Source organism: Microcebus murinus, chromosome 19 (genome assembly GCF_040939455.1).
Source record: "Microcebus murinus isolate Inina chromosome 19, M.murinus_Inina_mat1.0, whole genome shotgun sequence".
Classification (NCBI taxonomy): Eukaryota; Metazoa; Chordata; class Mammalia; order Primates; family Cheirogaleidae; genus Microcebus; species Microcebus murinus.
Window position 1 is genome coordinate 9,591,207 of NC_134122.1, and position 26,125 is coordinate 9,617,331.

General features: G+C 49.4%; 1 protein-coding gene across 1 annotated transcript in view; it reads left to right on the forward strand.

Annotated features, from left to right (window-relative positions):
* The window catches only part of SNX29 (sorting nexin 29), a 448,301-nt gene that overhangs the window by 96,399 nt on the left and 325,777 nt on the right, over positions 1–26,125 (forward strand). The window contains exons 12-13 of the mRNA XM_020281338.2: positions 20,377–20,440; positions 22,870–22,998. Of these exons, the coding sequence (XP_020136927.2) occupies positions 20,377–20,440; positions 22,870–22,998 (193 nt within the window). The remainder of the gene's footprint in view (positions 1–20,376; positions 20,441–22,869; positions 22,999–26,125) is intronic.

The window sequence follows — 26,125 nt, forward strand, 5'->3', positions numbered from 1 at the left end:
AAGGTCTTCTAGCCCAGTGCCAGGTGCTGGTCACTGATGCAGGAGGGCAGGGAGGAGCTGATGAGCGTCAAGGGGATGAATGCAGTAAGCACAGGGTGGCTGAGAGGTGGGCACGGCCGAGGGGAGGGAAGGAAGCCTTCGCAGAGACAGGGACGTGGGGATGCGGGACACGGGCTTTGCAGCGTGCAGAGGCAGCACAGCAGAGTGGTTTGCTGAGCTGCACCTCTGTGCTCTGCCATTAAGCGCTGCAGGACATTCAGGTTTTGAGGGACTCTTGTCACCATCATGAAGCCCTCGGGGAAGTGGCAGTGATGGGGCTGTGAAGTGCTCAGTCCGTCCTCCTGACGCGCTAACTCGCTGTGGCCCCGTGAGAGTGCGCTCGCTGTTGTCCTTGTCCCGTCTTACAGAGGAAGCAGGAGGTGTCTAGAGGGGACAGAACTTGCCCGGCACCACACAGCTGGTGGCTGGTTGGGCTGGCGTCCTCAGCGAGGCACCGAGCCCAGGAAGAGTGTGTTTTAGCCTCGCCGAAGCCCCGGCCCCACGCCTGCTCCCCACGGCACCTCGCAGCGTCTGTGTTTCAGGGTGACTTTCTGCTTTTGGCTGGTGGTCCCTGCTGCTCACGCTTTCCCTCCATGGTGGTTGGCATTCCGGGCTGCAGTGGCCTCCAGGGGTCTCACTGTCGTTTCTGGGTTCTTGGTTCTTTTTTGAGCCAAACGTGGCTATTTTTTTTTTTCCTTTTTGGAATTTCATCATTTTTCTTAAGGTCTGTTGCATTCCTGCTGACCTCATTAGCAGCTCACTCTCCTAATTTGTGTACAGACCTTCAGGAAAGGGATGTCATTGCACTAGAAGCCGGGTCGACTTTTGGTCTTGAGGTTTCTCCTCGGCTGGCGGTGGGCTGGGCCAGGCAGCAGCTTATGTAACTGATGCGATTCCGAGCCGATCCAAAATGGGCTCAGGGGATGAGGCAGAGTCAGACTTGTTGGAAATGTCAGCTGAGTTTGAAATGTGCCACCAGCAGAGCTGGACCAGCTCAGTTTGTAAAGTTGCACGGGATCGGGGAATTACTTGGTTTGAACTCGGTGGTGGGGGTAGCTGGGCTGGGCATGCAGCGGGGCTGGGCAGGTCACCTGTGCTATTTCATGCACGGGGAGGGAGCATCAAGTATCGGAGGAGAACGCCCAGGCTCCTGCAGCCCAACAGGAGGGCTCATGCCCGGCCTTGCCCTCGACATTGCTTCCAGTTCCACTCCCTGCACCCCATTTCCTTGTTTCTAAAACAAGCCTGTCTTAGGGCCGCTCTCCCTGTGTCCTGCTGCCGCCGGCCCCCCGTGCAGGCGGAGTCCTGCCACTCTTGAGAAAGAAGCCTGGTTCTGACTACTCCCGGTCCTTTTGTTCTCAGACTTCCACCAGTGTCAGGGAGGAATCGCACCAACCTTCTGTGCACTTCTGATGCAGGGAATGTTTCGAACTCCTGACCTCAAGCAATCCGCCTGCCTCGGCCTCCCAGAGTGCTAGGATTACAGGAGTGAGCCACTGCGCCCGGCCTGCAGGGAATGTTGATCCTTTGGGCTGGGGCAGAGGACAGAGCGCCCAGGGGTGCCTGCGGCTCCGGGGTGCTGGACTGTCTTTCTGTGTAATACCCTTGTACCTGCCTGGTTCTGAGATGGCGTTTGATCTGAGGATCCTAAATGCAAAGCCGTTTCTTTGGAGCAGCATTCTCCGTGATGGACGCTGGGGGTGATGAACCTGGGGTGAATGATGAGTAGCACCCCAGTGCGTCTAATCTTCATTCATCGCCACGAGGCAGCCACTGTTACCATCCCTGTCTGGATGAGTCAGAACCGGGGCTTGGCGATGCAGGGACTCGCCTGGTGTCACACAGGCAGTGCTTGGTGGGAGAGCCTGGGACTTGAGAGCCCAAGCTCTTGAACCCTGTGCCCAACTGCTTCTGGCTACTCGTTATTCATTGTCAGTCATTTAGCAAATACTTACTGAGGGCCCCTACGTGCCAGGCACCGTGCTGGGCTCTAGGCAGGGCTTCTCAACCTTGGCACTATTGACATTGGGTCACACAATCCTTCGTTGTCTTGTGCATTGTAGCGGCATCTTGCAGTATCCTGGGCATCTACCCATGAGATGCCAGCAGCACCAGCATGAGTTGTGACAACTAAAAATGTCCCTAGACTTTGCCCAGTGTCCTCTGGGGTGGGGATGGGCAGAATTGTCCTCAGCTGAAAACCGCTGCTCTGGGGATACAGCAGAAAAGGTGGAGTTTATAGTCTAGTGGGGGAATCAGGGGGACCACAAGCATAAATATATATGTCAGGCAGCAGATGCTGGCCCCTTGGAGGAGGGTCGGGGACTTTCTGATTAGGACGATGACCTGTGGGGTTTTTTCCCCCCAAATTTAAGTTATCAGTGCAGCACATCCCTGTGGTTAAAATTGCACGTCCTTGGCTCACCTCTTCTCAAGGCCAGGCCTGCTCCTCCCAGGATGGAGAGTGCACCTCTCGATCTTTCAGCTATTACTTCTGCAGCTGAGTGCTCCTCTTCTCCCACCGCTCCTTGAATCGGCACATTTTAGAAATTACCAATTAGTTTCCTGCTGGAGTGGGTAGAGATTACGCTTCCGCATTTGAGCATCCTACTGGGCCGAAGGAAGCAACCTATTTTGTTCTGTTTTCTCAGGGCTCTGTGTTATTTTTTTCTTTACCCAGGTGTTCTAATGTACCTTTGTGCCTCTCTTTTTTTTTTTTTTTGGGTCTCATAGAATCTTTAGCCTCTCTCCTTCTGTTCCTCCTCCCTATGAAAAGTGGTTGCCCCCAATTACTTTTAATCATTGTGTACATTGGCAGTTTTCGTTTTAGTCACAGCTGTCTCTTGGTAATAATGAAAACGGAAAGTGTTGTCTTTATGTTTCCTCGTTTCTGTTTATCATCTTTCCATGATGTTTTCGTAATCATCAGTTCATTCATTCCTGGAGCCTTAAGTGTGTAATCAGAACCTTTCTAGAAGTTACTGCTAAAAGGAAGAACTATACTTGAGAGAATGACCTATAGTCACTTCAGTTTCCTGGGATTGGAAACCCGCATCTACGGTTCTGATTCCAGATGAGGCAGCAAAAAAGTCAGGATTTGTTTCTTTGAAACTGTGGCCACTACTTGGTCCCACGCCATCTGTGCTTTGTTTGACAGTTAAGGTAGTTTGATTTGTGTGAGCACTTAACTGCCAGTAGAATCTTCTCAAGGAAAATCAGGCACAGAGATCACCTGGCTACAGATTTCTGAGACTGATGATGCATTTTTTTTTGTGTGTGTGTGAGACAGAGTCTCACTTTGTTGCCCAGGCTAGAGTGAGTGCCATGGCGTCAGCCTAGCTCACAGCAACCTCAAACTCTCGGGCTCAAGCAGTCCTCCTGCCTCAGCCTCCCGAGTAGCTGGGACTACAGGCATGCGCCACCATGCCCGGCTAATTTTTTTCTATATATATTAGTTGGCCAATTAATTTCTTTCTGTTTATAGTAGAGACGGGGTCTCGCTCTTGCTCAGGCTGGTTTCGAACTCCTGACCTGGAGCAGTCCACCCGCCTCAGCCTCCCAGAGTGCTAGGATTACAGGCATGAGCCACCACACCTGGCCTGATGATGCCTTAAAAAAGTTTCTTGCTGCTTTTTCCTTGACTTCTGAGTTGCCTGGAGGGTGTGACTTTATCCAGGATTGCTCTAGGATTTGCTTAGGGTCAGGGCCATCATTTGCGTGCATTGTAGTTGGAATATTCTTTATAGCACATGAAATAGTTGCTGCACCCATCACTGTGACTACTGGAAACATGTTTTTCCATGCAAATCTTTGTTAAAAATAGTTGGTCTACCATGTCGTAAGGGGCTTAAAAAATAGTTGTTGACTCTCGTCTTTACTGCTGTGTATTGTATGCGGAACATTCTTTGCCTTCCAGAGATAGAGCCAAAGGACAAATTGTACTGAGGAAAATGAACTAGAATGAATGCCAAAGACTTGCCTTCTATTGCTGCTTCGAATGTCTGCTGGTTATGTCGGCATGATCCAGCGAGTTGGCTCTGAGTGTAGATCTACTTGCGTTTTATTAATGCTGCTTTTTGCTGGGTTCCTGCTCAGCCACACAGGAAGGAGGCTGAGGCTTTGGAATTCCAGAGAGTCAGCCTCAGTCTTCAGAGTGTGAGACAACACTTGAGCAGTTTTCTTCACAGTGAGGACCACAGTTAACCCGAATATGAAGCCAGACTATACTGCGAATCCAATTTCCAAAGTGCATTTTGGACCCAAAAAATCCACCCACAAATCTTTATTGAAGTGTGACCCTTTAGTTTAGATTCTTTTTCTCTTCTATGTAGCACCTGTGACTTATGGCAGAAGATGTCTGTTTTCAGGTGCTGTGTTAGCGACTGGGGCCTCAGAGCATGGAGACAGTGCCGTCCGTGTTTCTGGGACTCCCAGCCCTTCTCCTCTGTCCTCCTAGAAGCCTAGGCTCATCCGTGTGGTCCTGTCACATGGATGAGCCACATTCCTTGAAGTGGAGAGATCACGCTGGAAAGAAGGGTCCTGCCACGTCCTCTTCCTGTTGATATGAGGTTCAGGTGATGGAGTCGAGGCGCTGGGAGCGAGCGACCCCAGCCGTGTTTAATAGAGAGCTCAGCGGTGGGCGTCCTGCCTGGCTCAGCGTGGGAGGAGATGAAGAGCGATTGCTTCCTGGCGGAGTCCCTCCCTCATCCATCTTCACTAAGCCTCAGCCGTGCCTCCTCCAGAGGGACAGAGAGAACATCTCCATCTAAATAACGAGAGGGAGGCGGGAGAGATTATGAAGCAAGATCGTCACAGTTTATGATAGGAGATGCTTTCACTGGGGATCCGAGAAGCTCGGCTCCTGTGAATTTCATTTGCTCATCCCTGGCCCGCGTGGGCTGAAGGATGGGACTGAAAAGCTGCTTTGCTGATGCGTCGTCGCTTTACCAAGAGTGCATTTGGTGGTGCGTTTTGGGGGGGGAGCTCTTGCTCTGGCTGCTGGAACAAAGACCCCCAAGCAACACTGGTTTAAAGGAGGTAGAATGTAATTTCTTCTCACCTAACAGTTTGGGAGCCAGTCCCCTTTTATCTGGTTTCTCTGTCATTTTTCAGATGGTGACCCTTGTCCACATTTCTTGCCAGGCGGAGACACAGCTCCTTCTTTTAAGAGTGCACCCCCAATTTCCTACATCGCTTTCTACTCACCTCATCTTGGCTGGGATTAGTTATATGGGTGCTGCTGCAAAGCTGCAAGAGAAAGTGAGAGATGTTTTTATTCCAAGAGGTCACGTGGCCAGCCAAGGAGCTTCTCTTACTGCAGGAGAAGAAGAACATGGGTGCGGCCCCTGCCCTGGTGGGAGACAGCACTGGCCAGTCTGAGCATGGCACTTTTTTTTGGCATAGATGTCCTTTTCTTTAATATATTAAAAAAAAAAAACAACCCTTTGTTTTGAAGGAATTTAAGCCTCATGAGCAGTTGCAAAAATAGCATAAGTGCCATCATGTTCTTTCCACATTTTTTTTTTTTTTGAGACAGGGTCTTGCTCTGTTGCCCAGACCAGAGTGCAGTAGTATCATCATGGCTCACTGTAACCTCAAACTCCTGGGCTCAAGTGATTCTCCTGCCTTAGCCTCCTGAGCAGCTGGGACTATAGGCAGGTGCCACCATGCCCAGCTAATTTTTAAGATTATTTTTTGTAGAGATGGGTTCTTGCTATATTGCCTAGGCTGGTCTTGAATTCTTGGCCTCAAGTGATCCTCCCACCTTGGCCTCCTAAAGTGCTGGGATTACAGGTGTGAGCCACTGCACCTGGCCCATCATGCCCTTTTCTGAGGTGGGGAAACTGAGATTCAGAGCAGGCAAGCCACGCAGCCATGGCTGTGCAGGAGGTAATGTACTGTATAGCAGGTGGACAGTGGACAGTGCAGAGTTGGTGAGAATCAGTCTGTTATGAGAGCTGCCTGTGCCCTCTCGGTAGCTGTGTGCTTCTGATTAATTGCAGATGATGTGTGAGAATCTGTTTGAGAATTGCCCATACATATGATACCACAGCCTGAGGGTGGAGGAAGCTGTGCTGCTTTATGTCCTAATTATTTATGAGTATTTCACATGCAATTAATCTTCCTTGCCATCAGTTAACCTCACCACTTCGCTGTGCATGAGGCCAATCACAACAGATGTTGGCATGGCAGCCCGGGAGGCCACAGCAGACTCAGGGCTTTAGGCAGGTCAGGGTCCTATCTCTGCTGGTGGCATTTGGCTGGTTGTCCAGCCAGCGGACAGGAGCACATGACAGGGGCAGCTAATGCGCCACTTTGCTTGCGGGAGCCAGAAACCGGAAAGGCTCATCTACTATTCCTGATGAGTCACAGCGTCCCAGAGCTGGAAGGATTCCAGAAGATCAGCATGTGTAACCTCCACATTTTATAGATTGAACATCTGAGACCCAAAGTGGGTGTGAAATGCCTAAAGCACCTTGTCATTTAGCAGCTGAGCCCAGAATCCTTGTCTGTTTTCTTGTTTGTCATGACATCACACATCTTTGCTTATAAAGACACTTTTCTCATCTTGCCTATCTCCCACCTTGCTGGCCACACTGACCCCAGTGTCATCTCAGTGATGGTTTGGAGTTATGGCATATGAGGTGTGACTCATGGGGTGTAAGCGACAGAAACCAGTTCAACCAGCCTAAGTAAAATAAGGGAGTGTTATTGCTCCCCCAGCTCCAGCATCCAGGGGTGCAGTTGTGCGTAGGCCTCCCTGGATCCCAGAGCGGGGTGAGCTTCAGGTCTTCCCCCGAAGGCTCTGTTAGGAGAAGGCTGGTGCAGAGAAGCCTGTGTTCATGGTGGCTCTGCCCAGAACCTGCTGAGGCGTCAGGGACAACGTTGAGAATGTTGATTTGTACAGAGCCAACATGGAGCCCTGGCCTCGTCTTTCCGAGATCCCACTGGGGTGTTGGGAGACACTAAGTGTCACATGGTAGTCATGGAGAGTTTAATTAGATACTTGACCCACTATCTGGCACATGGCATGTGCTCTGCTAGCAGTTGGTAGGAAAGTCACTTAACTTCTCTTGGTTTTTCCACATGTAACACGGGGGATGACACCACCAGTTCCATGACGTAAGGAGCTCACTGGTTCCTTTGATACAGCCAAGTCCAGACCTGGCCTTCAAGGTTGGCCGCGGGTGAAGAATAGCCGGGTGCGTCGGGGCTGCCAGCAGCTGAGGCCTGTGCTCCTCTTCCCGTCTGCTTTCCCCTTTTGGCAAGCTTGCCATGTACACTCCCGCCAGCTTTGTCTTCCTCACAGCCGGGAGTCCGTGGGTTCCTCAGTCTACCTGGGGGTTACAGATCGACACAGCTCCAGGAGCCAGGCCTCTAGGCCTCAGGCAGCGGTGGGACCCAGTGAGTAAGACATGCCCTGTCCAAAGATGCTCAGATGCATTTTGCTGACTACTGCACAGCCTAGCCTGTCTACCCAGGTGTACGTAGCTTGGTTGTTTGTGTGGGGCGTACGGGTGCCAAGTGGAACCCCACTGTACAGCAGTAAGACAGCCTGCTATTCAAAAGAGCCCCGTAAATATCTTTGTAGAATGTGCCATCTCTTTATGGGGCCTCTTGATTTAGCTGCTTTGCAATGAAGAGTAGGTAGGCTCTGCCCTCCGTAGCTTCATGCTTATCCGACGCCATCTAATTGACACCTGAACTCCACTTGTCGCCTTAACCCAGGCCTTTCACTAGTCTCTGCTGGATGTGTTTCACGAGGCCTTTCTTTGTAAAATACTCATGCATGTCACTGGCAGCTCTCTGCACAGCGATGAATGAGAAGGGGTAAACTTGGTGTCTAACTGATAAGTGGGCTCCACCCCACCCTGCAGTAGCCTTCCGCTCAGGCCAGCAGCTGTCTTCTCCCCCCCACCCCCAACTCTCCATAGCAGCTATATTAGAAAGGGTTATTGTTGCAAAGTATTTGGAGTCATCATGGTGAAATAATTAGAAATGACCGTCTCAGGGTGGTGACATAGATGTCTGCCGTGCAAATTTCTAAACTCTTCGGTTAGTGTGATGTAGTCATTTTTTTTTTTTTTTTTTGAGACAGAGTCTCACTTTGTTGCCCAGGCTAGAGTGAGTGCCGTGGCATCAGCCTGGCTCACAGCAACCTCAAACTCCTGGGCTCAAGGGATCCTTCTGCCTCAGCCTCCCGAGTAGCTGGGACTACAGGCATGCACCACCATGCCCGGCTAATTTTTTCTATATATATAGTTGGGCAATTAATTTATATTTATGGTAGAGACAGGGTCTCGCTCTTGCTCAGGCTGGTTTCAAACTCCTGACCTCGAGCCATCCGCCCGCCTCGGCCTTCCAGAGTGCTAGGGTTACAGGCATGAGCCACCGCACCCGGCTGTGATGTAGTCATTTTAAAAACTCTATCTCCCAACTGTGGGCAATAGCCTAAACGTCCATCAGCTGATGAGTGGATAAACAAATTGTGGCATATCCGTACAATGGAACATGGTGCAGCTATTACAAGACATGAAGCACTGATACATGCTTCAACATGGGTCAACCCTGAAAACATCATGCTTAGAGAACCTGGACCACATATTATATGATTCCATTTATAGGAAGTATCTGGAATAGGTAAATGTATAGAGACAATGCAGATTAGTAGTTGCCAGGGTGGAGGATGAAATGGGAAGAAATTGCTTAATGGGTAAGGGGTTTTACTTTGGAGCAGTGGAAATGTTCTGGAACTAAATAGAAGTAGTGGTTGTACAACATTGTAAATATACTAAGTGCCACTGAACTGTTCACTTTCAAATGTTACTGAATTTCACCTCAGTACATTATTTGTAAAAAATCCAACTCTAGAACCCCCTTCCCTCTTCTTACTGGTCAATTAAGTCCTTCACTCAGTTCAGTTTCTTCTACAGCTTGAAGCAACCTTTAAAGCTTTCTGCTTTTAGTTCTTCTTGTGGATACTTCTCTAAAGCTAAAGGGCTCATGCCTTTTAAAAAAAATTTAGATAATATGGAGACTACCTATTGACTCCTTGAAATGAAGTAAGAACATATGTGTGGAAATGTATAAAATTAAAAGTAAAGAGACACCCGCCACCCTAGCCTGAGTTATTATTTTCTAATAAGTTCACGTGCATCGAAGTGCTGTGCTTCCCAGCCCTTTCAGAGTGGGGCAGGGCAGGGATGCTTGGACCTTCTATGGTCCTTGATTTAGTCACTTGGAAGCTCCTGGGGGACAGTCACTGTCCATTCTCTGCCTCTGGCAGAGCCTGTCTCAGGCCCCTTCCAAATCTATACTTCTGACGTTCTCTGACATGAGTGGAATGCTGCCATGTGAACATGGCCGTGCAGATGTGTGCTAGTCACCTGGGCCTTTCAAGCTGACGGGTGCTGGAAACGCAAACTTTAAGGCAGGAGGCTTCAGAGTGGTGTCCTACAGCACGACCATTGGGCCTGTGTGGCAGTACCTCAGTGAATAGCATTTAACAATCGAGTCTGTGTAGAAATGTGGGTTCTTGCTTTTCCAGACAAATCAGAACTGGTGGCAGCCTGGGCCATGTCCCCACGTGGAGAGTGGACCAGGGGCGGGGGCTGCTGCCTCATCCGGGCATGTCCCCAACCCTTCCCCTGTGCCCACGTCCCTGTGAGGACTGCCATGAGGATAACAGACACTGTGTGTGTGTGTGTGTGTGTGTGTGTGTGTGTGTGTGTGCGTGCTCACATGTACATGAACGAGAGAGAGAACCAAAAAATCACCAATATAAAAAAGTTAATGGAGATCCAGAAGTTTATCAAGATGTTGCTAGTTATTTTTCTTCTGTGCCTTATGATTTCTTTATATTTTTCATGCTGTTCCCATGGGTTCCTCAAACCTTTCTTTTCCTTGTCTAGATTATTGTTATATGGAAACAATAGGTTTAAAGTTTGGCAAGGCCAGAATGTAATCAGATTCCTGATTTCCCCAAGAGGACAGAGTGAGGTTGGCAGAGTTGCTGGAGGCCACATGCAGGGGAAAGGTGTGAGTCCCGAGGGGTGTGCCCCATCCCAGGAGGCGGGCTGTGTCCCGCGCTGCCTACCTGGGAGACGGGCTTTCAAGGAAGCCTGGCCTAATGCGGGTCCTTGCCCTGCCACTTCCTGGCTGTGTGGCCTAGGGCAAGTCATCTCCCTTCTCTGGGCCTCTGTTTCCTCATTCATACAGCAGGTGTAATAATACTTGCTTCTCAGGGGCCTTGTGAGAATGAAATGAGATCGTGTATGACAAGTGCCTTTCGCATTGCTGGGCTTGCAGAGAGCAGTCAGCACGTGGTAATATGGTGCTCTGAGCACTGGGAAGGGGGTCTTGGGCATTTCTTTTCTTTTTCATCATAACAGATTGGAAAGTAGGAACCCTTGGTGGGCAGGGACCAAGGGGAGGCTGGAAAGAAACAGAATAAAAACCTAACACATTCCTGAGATTGATTAAAAAGTTGCATTTTGGAGCGCGATATAGTTTATCCTTTCTTTTGGAGATAAAAGGAAAGGGAGTGGGTAGGCAGACAAAGATATAAAAAGCAGGATGTGAAGTTTGAAAACCGCCGATGTAGGTTAAGTATATACCCATAGAAGAACATTTTTTATTTCTGTGCGTGTGCCCTCGTGAGCTCTCGCTTTAAATATAACTGAGTATGGGCCCCAGGGGAGAGTTTGTAAAGGCTCTTTGAGGTCTTTGGGAAGAGACGCTATATAAAGCCAGGGAATCATTACCCAGATCTATGCATGTATTTATATATGAGGGTGTGTGTGCACACATGCATCCACGTGTCCAGATGCACCGCGCCTAGTCTTCGCAGTCATCAATTTCTTCCCTTTTTAATTTTGGAAAGCGAGTTGAAGATCAATTAGTCTCAGGATAATTTCCCCCCTGGGAGGCCTTTAATGGCGAAAGATGAGGCGGCTCTCACCCCTGCCTTGGCGTCACTGTCCCAGTGCTTTATATAGTAACCTCTGAGGCCCCCAGTCATGCGTGTGAATGGGCCAGCTCGTCATCCGGCTGTGTGTCTGTGTTTATGTCGGTTCCCTGGGGACAGGGGGCTGGTCCCTGCTCTACAGAGCTTTTTGAAACTGAGGATTCATGTGGTCAGTGCTGAGAATGGAGGGGAGTGGTTTGGCAGGCTGGTCCTGTTTTAGGTCACGGTAATGATATGTAAGAATTCGTCCTGCCCATGCATATCACATTCCCGAGACACGTAATGGAAAAAGCTCAGTTTGAGCCTGAATCCTTGTCACTGGGGCAGGAAATTACAGCTGTGAACCTGGTGGTTAGTGTTCTCTGGTGAGGCCTTGAACTTATTATTAAACGCAGTTGACATTTCTGCCCAGCCCAGCCTGTGCTCAGTTCCTGGAGCCCAGGGGCAGGTTTTAGCAGTGGGCGACAGTCATTCACCCGTTTATTAATCCACGCACTTATGCACCCGACCTTTGGTTCATTCAACAGGCCTCACGTGTGTACAGTGCTCAGGGGACTCTCAGGCTTGGGGGCGGGGCTTTCTTTGGTGGCCCGACCTGCAGGCGAACAGCTCTGGCCCAGCAGACGGATGATGTGCTTTCGTGGAGATATGCTTGGGGTGTGCTGGGGGCTCAGGGAAAGAAGGGTCCAATCAACTCTACTCGAGTAGTTTGGCTGTGAGGACATGGAACCCCCTTAAGTTTAGAACACGGGGCAGAGAGTTCCTGCAAGGGCTGGCAGGGCCTGGAGCTGGGTGGGAGTCCCGCAGGAGTGGGGTGGCCATCTGGTGTGACTGCTTTATTCCTTGTGGCCACATGGTCACTGCAGTTGGCTGGCTCTTGTTGGCTCCTGCCGCCTTCAGTGGCCGTCTGGGCTACATTTGTGCAGTGAGAGACTGAGTCAGCAGTAGTGAGTTCACGGAATCCGTACAGATTCTTTTCAAGGTTTTGGTTCCGTGTGGGTTTGCCCCAAGGCTCCGTGGTATACCTTGTCATTTCAGACACCTGCAGCTTTGCCAGCTCAGTGTTTTCTCTGCAGCTGGGCGCGCTTGCCCTGAGAGATTTTACTGGCTCCTCTGTTTGGCGGCCCTCTGCTTTGTGCCTGCATCTGCATTTGATCCTGCTCAGGTCTCCGCATCTGGCAGCGAAAGAGCCCCCAGCAAACTGTACTTGGCTCAGTGTAAGTTCTCGGTTAAGGATGGGTTCATTAAATTGGTCTTTTGGCAAATTGGCTTTCAGCAAATGAACCCGGTACAGTGATTTAGAGCCATTTGCTCTTGGACGAGATCTGTCTGCTGCCACCTTCCTTTGTCTCTCTAGTCAGAGACTGTGGCGCACCCAAAACTTCTGGAAGACTGTATGTGACCGGCTCAGTTTGAGTCGGCTAGTGACCCTCGGTCTCACCCACTGTGGGTTGGGGTGGGTGGGGACAGAGGCCTGTGGGAGCAGAGTCTCTGAGCAGGGGTAGGGCAAGACAGGGCAGGCCTACAGACTTGCAGGACAGCTAGAGCCAGTGGGCAGAGGTGCCTCGGAACAGGTAATCCCCGAGCTGAGGCGTGAAGGAGAGCGGCCAGGCCTCCCAGGCCCTGGAAACAGCCGGTGCCAAGACACAGGCACAGAGGAGAGCAGGTCCGATGTGCTGGGGACTAACTAGGGAGGAGCGGAGGGGGCAGGCAGAGGCCGTCGTACACGTGGTCTGGCACTCGGGAGAGGGCCTGGGCTGGTGCTCTGGGGTCCGTGGGATGGATGTGGGGTGGAGCCTGGGCATAGATGTGGTCACCACAGGGGACCAGGGAGGGTTGAGGGAGAAGATCCAGGGCGGGAAGATGAGTGGGGTCAGCCAGAGGGACCCGAGGAAATGGGAGGAGGCCTCGCCAAGGGAGGAAGCAGTGCACGTGTCTGAGGCAGCAGCTCTTCTGCTGTTTCGTTTCTATTAAAGCTCGTCTCTGGCTTGGCCATGGCCAGCGGGCCCACCCATTGGCGCAGCGTCTGAGAGCTCATGCACACACACAGCCACCTCTAGCCCCAAGCCAGGGAAGGCCGAGAGGGGGCAGCGGGGGGAAGAGCTCGCAGGTGTTCTCCTGAGACGGGGTTGGCCGGTGTTTTCTGAAAAGGGCCAGATGGTAAATGTTCCCGGCCGTGCGGGCCCCATGCTCTCTGTCACGTTGCATCTCTGCCTTTGTGGTTTGAAAGCAGACTTGGGGAACATGCAGACGTGGTCTGGTAGAGTCTGTCTGGCCTCCGCCTTGTCCTGCGAGGGCGGGGGCGTTTCTCCAGCTCGCTCTCCAAGGGAGGCAGAGGCAAAGGCTGTCATTTGCCAGGGGCCTGGAGCTCAGCCGTGGGGCATCAGGGCCTCCAGTGTAGATCTGATCAGGAAATCGGTGTTCTTTCTACTCTGCCAGTTTGATGCCCTGGGCGGCTTAAAGTTCCACAAACAATGGACTGGTTGTTTTTTTTTTTTTTGGTCCATGTTGTTGGACAGGCCTTGGCTGTGCAGATACTATAGCAACTCTCATTTTCTTAGTGAACTTGGTCTTTGGTTTCATGTTAAGAAAGGTGGCATAAATGTTTGTTCATCTATCATTTCTATTGCTTCGTTTCATACATTTAAATATTATTGTATCTGGAATTTATTTCAACACATCGCAGAAGCAGAGATTCAAGTCTTACTTCTTGCTTCCAAAATGGTTCCTTGCCTGGCAACATTTATGACAAATCCGTCCTTTCCACAGTGGTCTGAAACGCTGCTTTTTGTCCCAGATCGATTTCTGGTGGCTGATGTTAACGTACTCCCGTGCACTCGACAGGATTTGTGCTTTAGTTCTCTGGAGCCAAGCAAGGACCTGGTTCTGAGACGGATGGGCATTTGCCTCTCAGCGTTAGGAGAGGGAAGCCCCGGCTTGGCTGGGCTCTGCGGAGGATGCAGTGCAGAAACGCTGCTCTGTTTTCTCTTGAATTGTGTGCCGTGGCAGGTAATAAAGAGGAAGGAAATCACAATGATAGAGACTAAACAAATAATGGGCTGCGCGGCGCCAGGGAGAGGAGAGAAAATTACATGTTCGGGAGCGCCTCTGCTCGTGTGTGTCACTCGCTCTTGGCGGAGTATAATATTTGTGTGATGTATGGAAATCACCCCGACGTTACCTACCGGCTCTCCTGCACAAAAGAGTCACAAAACAGCTAGTGTGGCAACAAAAGCGAATGCATATTAAAGTTAAAGCCTGTCGAAAGAGCATTTTTGGGAGGATACCAGCTCTCTCAGTCCACTTGCTTTTCCACCATTAATTTGAACCTCATGCCATAGCTGCATGGGGAAGGTGGAAGGGACAGCTCTGACAGCCCTTCTTTCTGTGATGGATTTTTAAAAAGATTCCCACTGCCAGAGTCCTGCTTTCCTGCGCTCGTATTGCCAGTCATTTTGATGTTGACGCAAACACAAGGGTGTAAGGTTTTTCAGCGTCGGCGAAAAGAAAAGTCAGACAGAGAGAGAGAGAGAGAGGGGCCAAACCATGTGGCTTTATTTAGTGCTCCTGGGGGCCCCCAGAAGTCGCCTCCGTTTGAAGGGGGCGCCGCCTTTTTTTATACCATTTGGCCAGGCTAGGGACTTTTGGCGGGAAGAGCTGGGGAGACCTTTGGTGGTCAGTGAGAAATAGGAGGGGCTGGCAGTATTTGCAGAATCCAGGAGCCAAAATGTTCTTATCCAGGTGGACATCTGGGTGTGGTTTTTCTCAGCGGGGTCTGGTAGTTTGTCCTTGGCGCGTCTGGTCTCATGAGCCTTTTCTTTTTGATCTAGGGAGGGGAAGGGGGGCCTGCTACCATCCTTACAAAGGGCTTCTTCTCAGAGGCTGGGAATGCGCAGCCTATGGGACAGAGAAGGGGAGCGTTATTTAAGGGTGACAGTGCGGGTCAGGTCAGCATTGATGGTCCCACTGGTGGGACCAGCATTGATGGTCCCACAGGTGGCTTCTGTGTAGTGCGATCTGGGCCCCTGCAAGGCAGGCTCATGGCGGAGATCTTCCAGTGCTATCCGAGGCTGTTCTTGCCAGATGAGTGTTCATATGTCTCCGGGATCTCCTGGGAAACAGTTCCTCCGCCAAGATTTTTTCCACGGGGTATGAGATTTTCAGCTGCCAAGTCTGAGCGGCAGTATGTGGGACCCCCTTATCCCTTGCCTAAAAAGTCTGGAACCCAGACACTTGCTCAGTCTCTTGCAAATGACACGTCACTGGCTGGTTCTGATTTCCCACGTAGCCCATGGCGATCTTGCTTGATGCTTCAGAAAATTCTGTTACCTAGTCTGCTGCTCTAGGGCATAGACCACTTGAAAAAGTTCCTTTTTATTTCCCAAGATTCAGGTACACGGGAATTCAGTAAGTCTTCTAACTCCTGAATGTGTGCCCAGTTAACTCACTTGTACTCGTGAGCTGTCACAGCTACCTTGTCTCCATCTTTCTGTCCCCGCTGTTGCAGTTCTGGAAAGACTATGACTGTAGTGATCGGTGGTACCTGCTAAATACTGCCATGCTGGGCACTGTTCCAAGCACCTCACTTACGTATTGCCTTGTTGAATCCTTATGGCACCTCAGTGAGCCGGTGACTGTTAAGATCCCATTTTATAGATGAGGGAATTGGTGCTCAGAGAAGGTCTATAACTTGCCCAAGGTTATCTACTTGCAGAGTCAGGATTTGAACCTGGGACCTGGTTCCAGAGACTGTGCTGTGAAATCCAGGACCTTGAACCGCATCCCCGCATTCACTGCAGTATGTGTGCCAGGCCGAGAGCTTCGGTTTAATCTTTTACCTGTCTTACAGGGAACGTGGCATTATCCCACCATGTAGTCTGCTTGACGTTCCCATTCGATAAGTGGCTGAGCTGGGGCTCAAACTCTGGTCTGCCTGGCCTCGGAGCCTGGGGATAGCCACACGCCATGGATGCCACTCCTGCCGTTGGAATGGAAACGACTGGGACCCCTTTCTGATCTTCTTGCCCCTTGTGTCTCCCGACCTCAGTGCCTGCCTTCTTCCTCTCCAGCTCTGGGGCCTGCCTGGGACAATGTCTGCAATCTTAGACCTTGTGGAGGGTTTGAAGGCAACTTGGGACCCTACAGGGAATGTGTCCCAATTTCCCATTTCTTGCTGTGTGTTACTGAACACTCGCATCAGATACTAGTGAGAACGGAAATGGGGCTTGTCAGGGTTGGATTCATTGCTAGGCACATAGAAAACGCTCATTACGTGACAGCCACTATTTCGGCCATTAGTGTTAGAAGCATAGTAGCTAGAGAGGAGTGGCTTCGCTGGACCACTCATTTCACAGAATTCAGTTAAATAAATCCCAACTAAGCACTCAGCATGTGGGAGCTCAGGACACATTGTGATGCGTGATGTGCTATGCACCTTTAAGGTGTTGTGCGCCAATGGGGGAGATAGGTGACTACTTACTGCACATCTTTTTTTATTTATTTACTTATTTATTTAATTTAATTTTTATTTTTTGAGGCAGAGTCTTGCTTTGTTGCCCAGGCTAGAGTGAGTGCCGTGGTGTCAGCCTAGCTCACAGCAACCTCAAACTCCTGGGATCAAGCGATCCTTCTGCCTCAGCCTCCTGAGTAGCTGGGACTACAGGCATGCACCACCATGCCTGGCTAATTTTTTCTATATATATTGGTTGGTCAGTTGATTTCTTTCCATTTATAATAGAGACAGAGTCTCGCTCTTGCTCAGGCTGGTTTTGAACTCCTGACCTCGAGCAATCCGCCTGCCTCGGCCTCCCAGAGTGCTAGGATTACAGGCGTGAGCCACCGGGCCTGGCCCTTACTGCACATCTTGCAACATGCTGGTCAGAATAGGTGCCTTTTCATCTGGGTCCAAATAGATTAGTTGGGTTTTGTCAGATTGGAAGCAGGGAACGGACATTAGGAAAGTGGATTCTGGCCAGGGAACCCATGAAATAAACATCTGTTGGACTATATCTTAGGGGAAAGGCTCTCACATTTGTGAGTGGGGTCAAAACAGCACAGTCTGAATTACTCCGGAGCAGGGGTCCTCAAACTACGGCCCGAGGGCCACATGTGGCCTGCTGAGGACATGTATGCAGCCCGCCAGGTGTTTTTGCCACCGCTGCCTGTCCTGCTTAGCAGCCGACTCGTCCCGGGCCCACAGTGCGCATGTGTGGAATGTGCGCCACACTCTCCAATGGCCCTTCAATGGTCTGAGGGACAGTGAACTGGCCCCCTGTTTAAAAAGGTTGAGGACCCCTGCTCTGGAGGGTCCCTTAAGAGGCTGCTGGGCCAGACGGACTCTGTGCAGTCGAGGCCATGGAAAGGGGTTGGACGGTGTTCAGGGCCTGCGAGAAATGACAAACGCAGACGTTTCAGTACAAGGACCATGTTCGCGGTGGTGAGCGGTCCCCTCCAGGAGAGGCGTGGCAGAGCCAGGGGACCAAGGGCCCATGGAGCACAACTCTCCGGCCCCCCAGTCCAGGACACCCCTTACTGAGCGTGCTGGTGGCGGAGGTGCCCGCACTGTGCATGTGTTCTATAGAGCACTCCCATCTTGCTCAGGCCAGCGTGTGCTGCTCAGGAGTGTGAGCCAGACGTGTGCGTGCCACGCGGCAACTGGCAGACATGGGCGTCTGATGGGGAAACTGCCAATAGAGTGCGTTTCTTTGATCGGGAGGAGATTTCATCTCCTCCAGCCTGCCGTCGTCATACAGATGCCCTATTCCTGTGCCCTTGTATGAGGTGTGGGCCAGCCGAGAACGCCAGTGGGGAAGAGGCCCTGTGAGAAAATTCAGAATTCAAACAGGCCTTGGAGTAGAGGAACAGTTCCCCTTTGTGTCCATAGCACGCAGCTGCCACCTGCTCTGGGTTTCTTGAAGATAAGAGCCAAAGAGGTATTACCCTGCCTGTCTTCAGTAATATATTAAGTCTGTTTTTTTTTTTTTTGGGGGGGGGGGGGCTATGGTGTCACAGGAATAAATTTCTCATTTTTTTCTATGGATTTATCAGTGTTTTAAGTTAAAATTCTAACTAATAATAGCATTACGATGAGTTCTTCTAAATTGTTGATGCTCCCTGCTGCAGTCTGTAAGAGGCACGGCCTTGACATGGCATCATCCCATCTAATCTCTCCTGATCCGCAGCACCCCAGGAGGGGAGGAGGTTGGAGACACTGGTCCAAGGCTCTGAGCTGAGATCCTAGTTATGGTCGAGTTAGGAAGGAAAAGTCATACAGCCTCTGTTTCATTGTAGGCGTATGTGAATGGGTATTACTGTTCTCCATTAATAAATCCTCCTTTAAGGGCACTCCTTCCTTAGGTGAGTTGGGAGCCTGGCTCTCTCCTTGGGAAGGTACCTGTACCTAGTACGTGCTCAAAAGATGTTTACTGAATGAATGAATGGGTGAATGCGTGAGCTCTGGCCCATCATAACTCCAGGCAGAGCAGGGACAGGGCCGGCGGCACACTGCGTTCGGCTTTACCTATGCTGTGCCCTGTTTCCATTCTCCTAGGGGTTGCAGGGTGGCACCCAGCTTCCTTTCTGTCTCTTGGGGCTGGTTAACTCTGCCATTGGCTTAACATTTTTATTTCCTTAGCCCTCCCTCCTCCCCCCTCTTTCTAATCTTTATTAATATGTTTTCTGGAAACATGTTTTCTACTATGAAAATCTTCAAGCATTGAGCAAAGTTGAAAGGATCACATATGGCTCTGGTCTTTTAACACAGTACCAGGATTTGAGCCTTATCACCTGGACCTGTATTGTTCAGTGGGCTTCGGCTTGTGGATGGAGCACACACGTGACACCTGTCTGCTCCCCGGTCCTTATTGCGTCTGTCGGTGCTGTGCACCGTCATGGTGCAGCCGTCAGCAGCACCGACACTGAGTCAGAGACTGTTGCCATCCTGGCTCTGACGCTTATGAGCCGTGTGGTTGTGCAGCCTATTCAGTGACCTCTCTGCGCGTGTTCCTCGTGTGTGCACTTGATTGCCGTTCACTGTGAGTGGCCACAGAACAGCAGTTCTCGCCTCCCTGGCATGTTGAAGCCTCAGGACATCTTTGGGCTCATGACCCCACTTCTTGCCTGGTGTCTTTGGCGGCTGCTTTCTCGCTGGACATCCTGACTGTGAGGGTACGGAGGGACCCGCCGACTTATGCATTTCTCCCCCTCCACCATCTACTCCTCCTTTCCTTTTTTGTGATTTATTTGTACCCCAACAGAATGGGAATAGTGACATGCATTTCTTAAGTGTGAATAAAGGATTAGATGAGATTATGCCAGTAAAGGCTTTGAATAGAGTTAGGCAGGTATAAGGATTTAAATTTTAGCTGAAAGGAAGAAGCCAACCAACCATACCTCTTTCCAAAAAAGGATTTGAAGCAGCGCATTAAAGCAGATAAAAAATAACAACAAGTAAAATTGGCACAATGTGGAAGTATGGGTTAGAAAAGAGGACCAGAGGGAAAGTTAGGACAAACAGTGGTTGGCACAAAGCCACATACATTTACTAGATGTGTGATTTTGGCTTTGAGCTTCCTAGCAGCCAATCCTAAGAGGGAAAGGAGTTCACAGGGTCCATTAGGCTCTGCAGGGGAAATTCTAAAGTGTCTGTCTTGAGATCTGACTGAGTGATTTGGCAGTATCTTCAAAGTGTGGATAGTGACCACGGTTAAATTTGATGGAGATAGGAAACTTGGGTGCTGATTTACTTCAAAGGGGCTCTCTATCCATGAATGCTTTTCTGTGTTGAAGCTTTCCAGAAGAGGAGCTGCTACAAGTAATTATGGATTGTATATTGGAGACACCTCTTCTCTCCCCTTACATTGTCACCTGTATACTAACTGTAGAAGTCACTGTAGGAGAATCCGATCTCATATTAAACTTGAATAATTCTTTCTATGCCAGTGTGGAGCCAAGTGTCACTCAATCTGCTGTCTAGGTTGATAGACAGCTGTAACTGGGAATAAATCATTGTTCAAGATACATTTTTGTCCTGTAGTGGAGACTTGGAAAAACACTTGAACCTGCAAGCCTGATTTACTTGGAAAAACACTTGAACCTACAAGCCTGATTTTTCTGTGGTGTCCGAGTGTATTCACCAAGGAAGCTCCTTCACGTTTACCCTCATCCTGCCCTGCCCTTCTGTTCTGTGGCTGATGAAAGAGTGATCGGCTAAGCCTACTGGATCTCTTAGACTACATAGGAATTATTTTTGAAGGGGAAGAGGGAATTTATCTAGACAAGTCATCCTTAATAGCATATAATCCAGAGATATGAGGGGACGGTGTAACAGGCAAGATCTGCCAATTAACTTCAACTTTGCTTTCTTCTCTTAGATGAACTGCGACAAGCCATCGTGGCCATGATGAATAGGAAGGATGAGATGGAAGAAGAGAACAGGTATCGTGACTGTCAGGCAGGAGCAATAGTCTCTTTCTTTGACATTCTACCTCTGGGACAGAGAGAATATAACAGATGAAGGAGATCTTGCTTTATTGGCAAAATTGTGCCTGGCTATTTATTTATTTTTTTGTCTGGGGTGTGCCACTGTAGTATTTAATATTTATCTCTTGTGTCCTGTGTGTAAGCAAGGAATGAGAACCTCACAATAATGGCACCACCTTAGAACAGACTAAGAATTTGGTAGAGCCGTCTTTAACTCTTTTTTAAACAACAGCCTTTATTGAAATTTAATTCTCATGCCTTACAATTTATTCATTTAAAGTGTACAATTCAATGGTTTTTAATATCTTCACTGATTTGGGAAATCACTACCCCAGTCAATTTTTAGAACATTTTCATCACCTCACAAAGAAACCCTGTACCCCTTGGCTATGTTACCCACCTCCCTTACAGCAGACTTTTGATAACCTTTAATTGAAGGCCTATCTACCATGTTCCAGCAATTCGAATACTTGTCTTCAATGTTGCCCAAACCAGGGATACTCAGGGCAAGATGATATTCGGATTCTTTTGACTTAGCCAGAAGCCCACATGCAGACACTTGAGAGAGCTTTATTAACCTTTTCTTCGTGGTTGAAACCCATGCTAGATACTACCTGGCATTGGGGGCATCGCTACCCCCTGATGTCTGCAGGTGAGCTGCTCAGCTGCTAGAGCCTTGCCTTGCCTGTGGTGGTCAGTAGAGGGCTCGTGTACAGCTGTCCGCTGAGCCTCTGCAAGCACGATCCGGCTGCCTCCGTGGGGAGTGGGGCGGCACGTGTGCTTCTGGGTGTGTGTGTTCATGTCGCCTCTATTCTTCTACTCAGGGCAGAAATTAAGGGTCCATGGTGACATCTAATCATGATTCTCTTTTCAACCTTGTTCTTGAGCCCTGCTTGACAGGCTTCTCTCTCATCCTTCATGGAAACATATAAAAGCAAACAAGCATGATTTCTAAAACAAAAGAGATTGCTTTTAAAAGGGCTCTCTAGACTGTACCATTTTCCAAATAAAATAAGCTTTCAACAAAAGGCTTACAGCCATTGCAGGATTATTTTCCCTTGCTCCAGCTGGAGCTATTATCTTGGAAGAAGCCATAGATTTTTGTCTTACCTTGTGAAGAACAATAGTCACTGTCTGTTAATTTTTTTCTCTTTCCCAGAGAAAGAAAGGAAAAAATCATACCTCGTGTCAGGGGGCCCCAGGCGCTAAGAGGGGAATTTTCTCAAAGCTTTCAAGGAACACAGGTCTTAGAGATTTCAGAGAACAATGGGAGTGATGGTGGGGGTCAGATGATTTTGCTTATATTCTAAAGTCACTTGGCAAGTGTCCTCTAGATATAGTATGTAGATGTACCACTGTTGGTAATTGTTTTCCAAAAATAGCCATTCAGGTAGGATGAAGTACATGGTCAGCAGAGGCCGTGTGCTGTGGCTCACAACTGTAATCCCAGCACTGTAGGAGGATCGCTTGAGGCCAGGGGTTCAAGACCAGCCTGGGCAACATAGCAAGACCCTGTCTCTACCAAAAAAAAAAAATAGCCAGTCATGGTGGTGCCTGTGGTCCCAGCTACTGGGGAGGCTGAGGGAGGAGGATTAAGCTCAGGAGTGCAAGGCTACAGTGAGCTATGGTTGTACCACTGCATTCCAGCCTGGGCAACAGAGCCAGACCCTTTCTCTTGTTAAAAAAGGGGTCAGCAGAACCGTGTTTGGCTCTCTTTTAGATGGTAACTTACGATGATTTCTAGAAGACCTGCTGTCCTCTCCTTTTTTAAATAAAATCAAGGATGATAGATGCACAAGTGACCGTGTTTTGAAGGGCTAACAAACTTGGGAGTATACAGCACTACTCTACCATATCAGACTGGATGCCCCGTGAAGCTTGTTGCACCTGGAGATGGCAGTGAAACGCAGGCTCAGAGTGTGCTTTGTGGGTGGAGGCGGAAATGAGACCAGACATTTGTCGGATAATCTGAGTGGGTATCCTATTTTTATGTCTCGGATTATTCTTTTAGCCTCTCTTGGCACCCTTTTCTTTTCTTATCTACCATGGCTGTGACAAAATGGCCCCAGTATAATGTGCTATACCTTTGAGTGGGGTGTCTTTAAGGGGACTTGCCTGGGATTGGCTCAGCTTGATGTTTTCCCCTGATGTAAGTTGTCAGGTGGCTGGCCTGCCCTCAGGCCATCAGGGACATGGAGCCCGGCTGCAGGTGACTGCCCTGGGGCTCATCCTCATTCTTAGTCTGAGGCTCTTGACCAGACTTTGTCATCTCCTAAGTCAGTTTGTATGAGACCATCAGGACTCGACTGAGGTCAGGAGCTATGTTCTGGGCTCAGTGGGCCCAGGGTTGATGGCATCCGAACAGACGGGGCCCCTCTTCCCAGGTCACTGCGGAACCTGCTCGACGGTGAGATGGAGCACTCGGCGGCGCTCCGGCAAGAGGTCGACAGCTTGAAAAAGAAGGTGGCCGAGCAGGAGGAGCGGCATGGCATGAAGGTCCAGGCGTTGGCAAGGTAGGGCGGGGAGGGACGGAGAGGTAAGCGTGTGGAAGCTTGGTAAAGCCAGAGCACACCTTTTACCTGCACTTTTTTTTTTTTTTTATGAAACAGTGACCAAAGGAAGTAAAATGTATGCATTTTAGTTGAACTTACTTCATTGAGTAAATAATATGTACTGACATGGTTAAAAATACAGAAGGTTAGCTATGCAAGTCCCCTCTCTTGTCGCAGCACTCATTTGGTTCCCTGGATGCTGTCATTGTTATCGATACCAGAGATAGTCCACATATGCATGGGGAGACACGTGTGCACATACTGTTTTTTACTCTTCTTTCTCCCCTTCTCCTCTTTTTCTCCCTTAATGCAAAATGGTAGCACATTCCAGGCCGGTCGCGGTGGCTCACTCCTGTAATCCCAGCACTCTGGGAGGCCAAGGCGGGTGGATCGTTTGCGCTCAGGAGTTCCAGACCAGCCTGAGCAAGAGCAAGACCCCCGTCTCTACCAAAAATAGAAAAATTAGTGGTGGCACATGTCTGTAGTCCCAGCCACTTGGGAGGCTGAGGCAAGAGGATCACTTGAGCCCAGGAGTTTGAGGTTGCTGTGAGCGAGGCTGACACCACCGCACTCTAACCGAGGCCACAGCGTGAGACTCTGTCTCAAAAAAACAAAAAAGAATGGTAGCACGTTCCATACACTCCTCACGTGACAGCTCAGAGATCGCTCCGTGATGGTGCGCACGGGGCTGCCATCTACTTTTCAAGAACTCCTGATATTTCATCGTGTAACTGTACCAGAATTCTTTTGACCAGTCCACCAACAGCCGGGCTTTGAGGTCATTTCTAGTCTGTTGCTATTACTGCTAATGTCACAGTGAATCAACTATGTGTTTGTCTTTTTGTTTCTGTATGGGTGTATTTGTTGGAACTATTCCCAGAAGCAGAATTGTCGGGCCAAAGTGCAGGGCATCTGCGAGGGGACAGAGGGCGTCAGTTTGACCCACCTAGGTGGCGAGCCTGAGTGTTCCACCGAGAACGCGCGCTGCCGTAGGCCGTGCTCGCAGGCGTGGGATCCAGCCTCCGGGTCTCTGATATTATCGTGGGGAGAAACAGTGCTGGCAGAATGCTTTTCATTCCCATTTCTCTAATTAAGAGTGTGATTGAGCCTATTTTTATTTAAAAGCCATTTTATTTCCTTTTCTGTGGCTTTGTGTATATTTTATTAAAGAAAACTGTAAAGTGAACAACAACAAAAAAAGAAATCCTAACTCACATAAAGGCATGCATCTGTACTGCGCTTGCTCACAGGAGAGCATATTTTTATATGCTGTACTTATAATCTGTGCCCACCGTGGTTTAGTCTCCCCGCTTCCACTACTTCTGCAAAAGCAGTTTTTTTATTGTTTCCATATAGGCTTCATGTTAACTGTTTTTATGCACCTGATTTTGGTATTTGATTGAGTTAACATACCATACTAAATTGGCCATTCTGGATTGGAATGATCAATTTAGTATGGTCAATTTAACATCTGGGTGACTTCCAGTTTTTTCTCATTTTAGGTAAGATAAGCAGTTTATTGGTTGTTCTTTAAACTACTTTAAATAAGACCAGGAGAGGCCGGGCGCTGTGGCTCACGCCTGTAATCCTAGCACCCTGGGAGGCCGAGGCGGGCGGATTGCTCAAGGTCAGGAGTTCGAAACCAGCCTGAGCAGTAGTGAGACTCTGTCTCTACTATAAATAGAAAGAAATCAATTGGCCAACTAATATATATAGAAAAAATTAGCTGGGAATGGTGGCACATGCCTGTAGTCCCAGCTACTCGGGAGGCTGAGGCAGGAGGATCACTTGAGCCCAGGAGTTTGAGGTTGCTGTGAGCTAGGCTGACGCCACAGCACTCACTCTAGTCTCGCAACAAAGCGAGACTCTGTCTCAAACAAACAAACAAAAAATAAGACCAGGAGAGAAATATGTCCTGTGGACGTGCAGGGGATTCCGGAGTTAAGTCGATTCATAGCAGCAGCATCCACCATCTTGGTGCTGTTAGGTGTTGTGAATGGCACTGATGGGGTTGTTTTGTGGACTAATTGAATGTTGGCACTGTGATCCCATATTTAATTCCTGTTCTTTGAGTTTACCCCCCTTCTTCACATTTTAAATTGATATCTCAAGAGCATCAGAGACAGTTAAGTGACTCTTATAAATAGAGTCATATGTGCCTAATTTGTTCTTTTCTCAGCTGCTCCACCATTTTACCTGGCCATGCCAGAGCTGTGTGGCATAACTGCATTTAATGTTCACAGTGAAGACTGAAGTCTTTAGAGACTCTGGTTCTGAATTATCGAAGAAAGAATTATATTCTCTGTCACTGTCATGGCTGTATTAGGAGTCAGCTTGGTCTCGAGTCCCTGCTTCATTACTTGCCAGCTGTGTGTTTCTGGGCGAATCGTTCCACTCCTGCAAGTGTGTTTCCTCGCCTGTGAAGTGGAGAGGGTGACCTCATCCCCCCGAGAGGGCCGAATGAGGCGGGAACTGCGTGACAGCGTGTGAGGCGCCGGGCGTGAGTGAGCTGCTGTGAGTGGATTTTACAGTCAGGGTGTTTGAGCTATGGTAATTGTTGGGAAAATTCTGTCCCATAAATGGGGTAGGAGAAAAACTGATGTCTTATCCGGGCAATTTTATAATCCGAAGTCTCTCCATTTAAACAGTGGGTAGCTAAGAGTTTAAGGTGTCTGAATGTTTGCACAGGTAGAAGGAGTATCTATAAAACAGATGCAAATTTCAAAAAGAGAAAATAGAAGAAAGCAAACCAATTAGCTGGATGTGTAAGTTTTGAAACATTCAATCGCTGACATGTTCCAGGCGGAGTCCTCTGCTGGTGGTCAGAACTTGCTTCTTGCGTCTGGCGGCAGAAGGAGCAGCTGTCAGTGTTGGCAGACGGCGGCCCACTGCAGCAGCGGTTGCTTGGGGGTTGAGGTGCCACTGCTTGGGGGTCGGGGCACAGTGGGGGTGGGGCAGTGGAGCGTCACAGGCTGGAAGGGGAAGCCCGTGTGGGCGCGTTGGGGCCACCCTGTTCTCAGCCACCTGTGCGTTCAGGCGGCAGATTTCATGGTGCATGTGGTTTAGCCCAGAGATTTATGGTACAGGT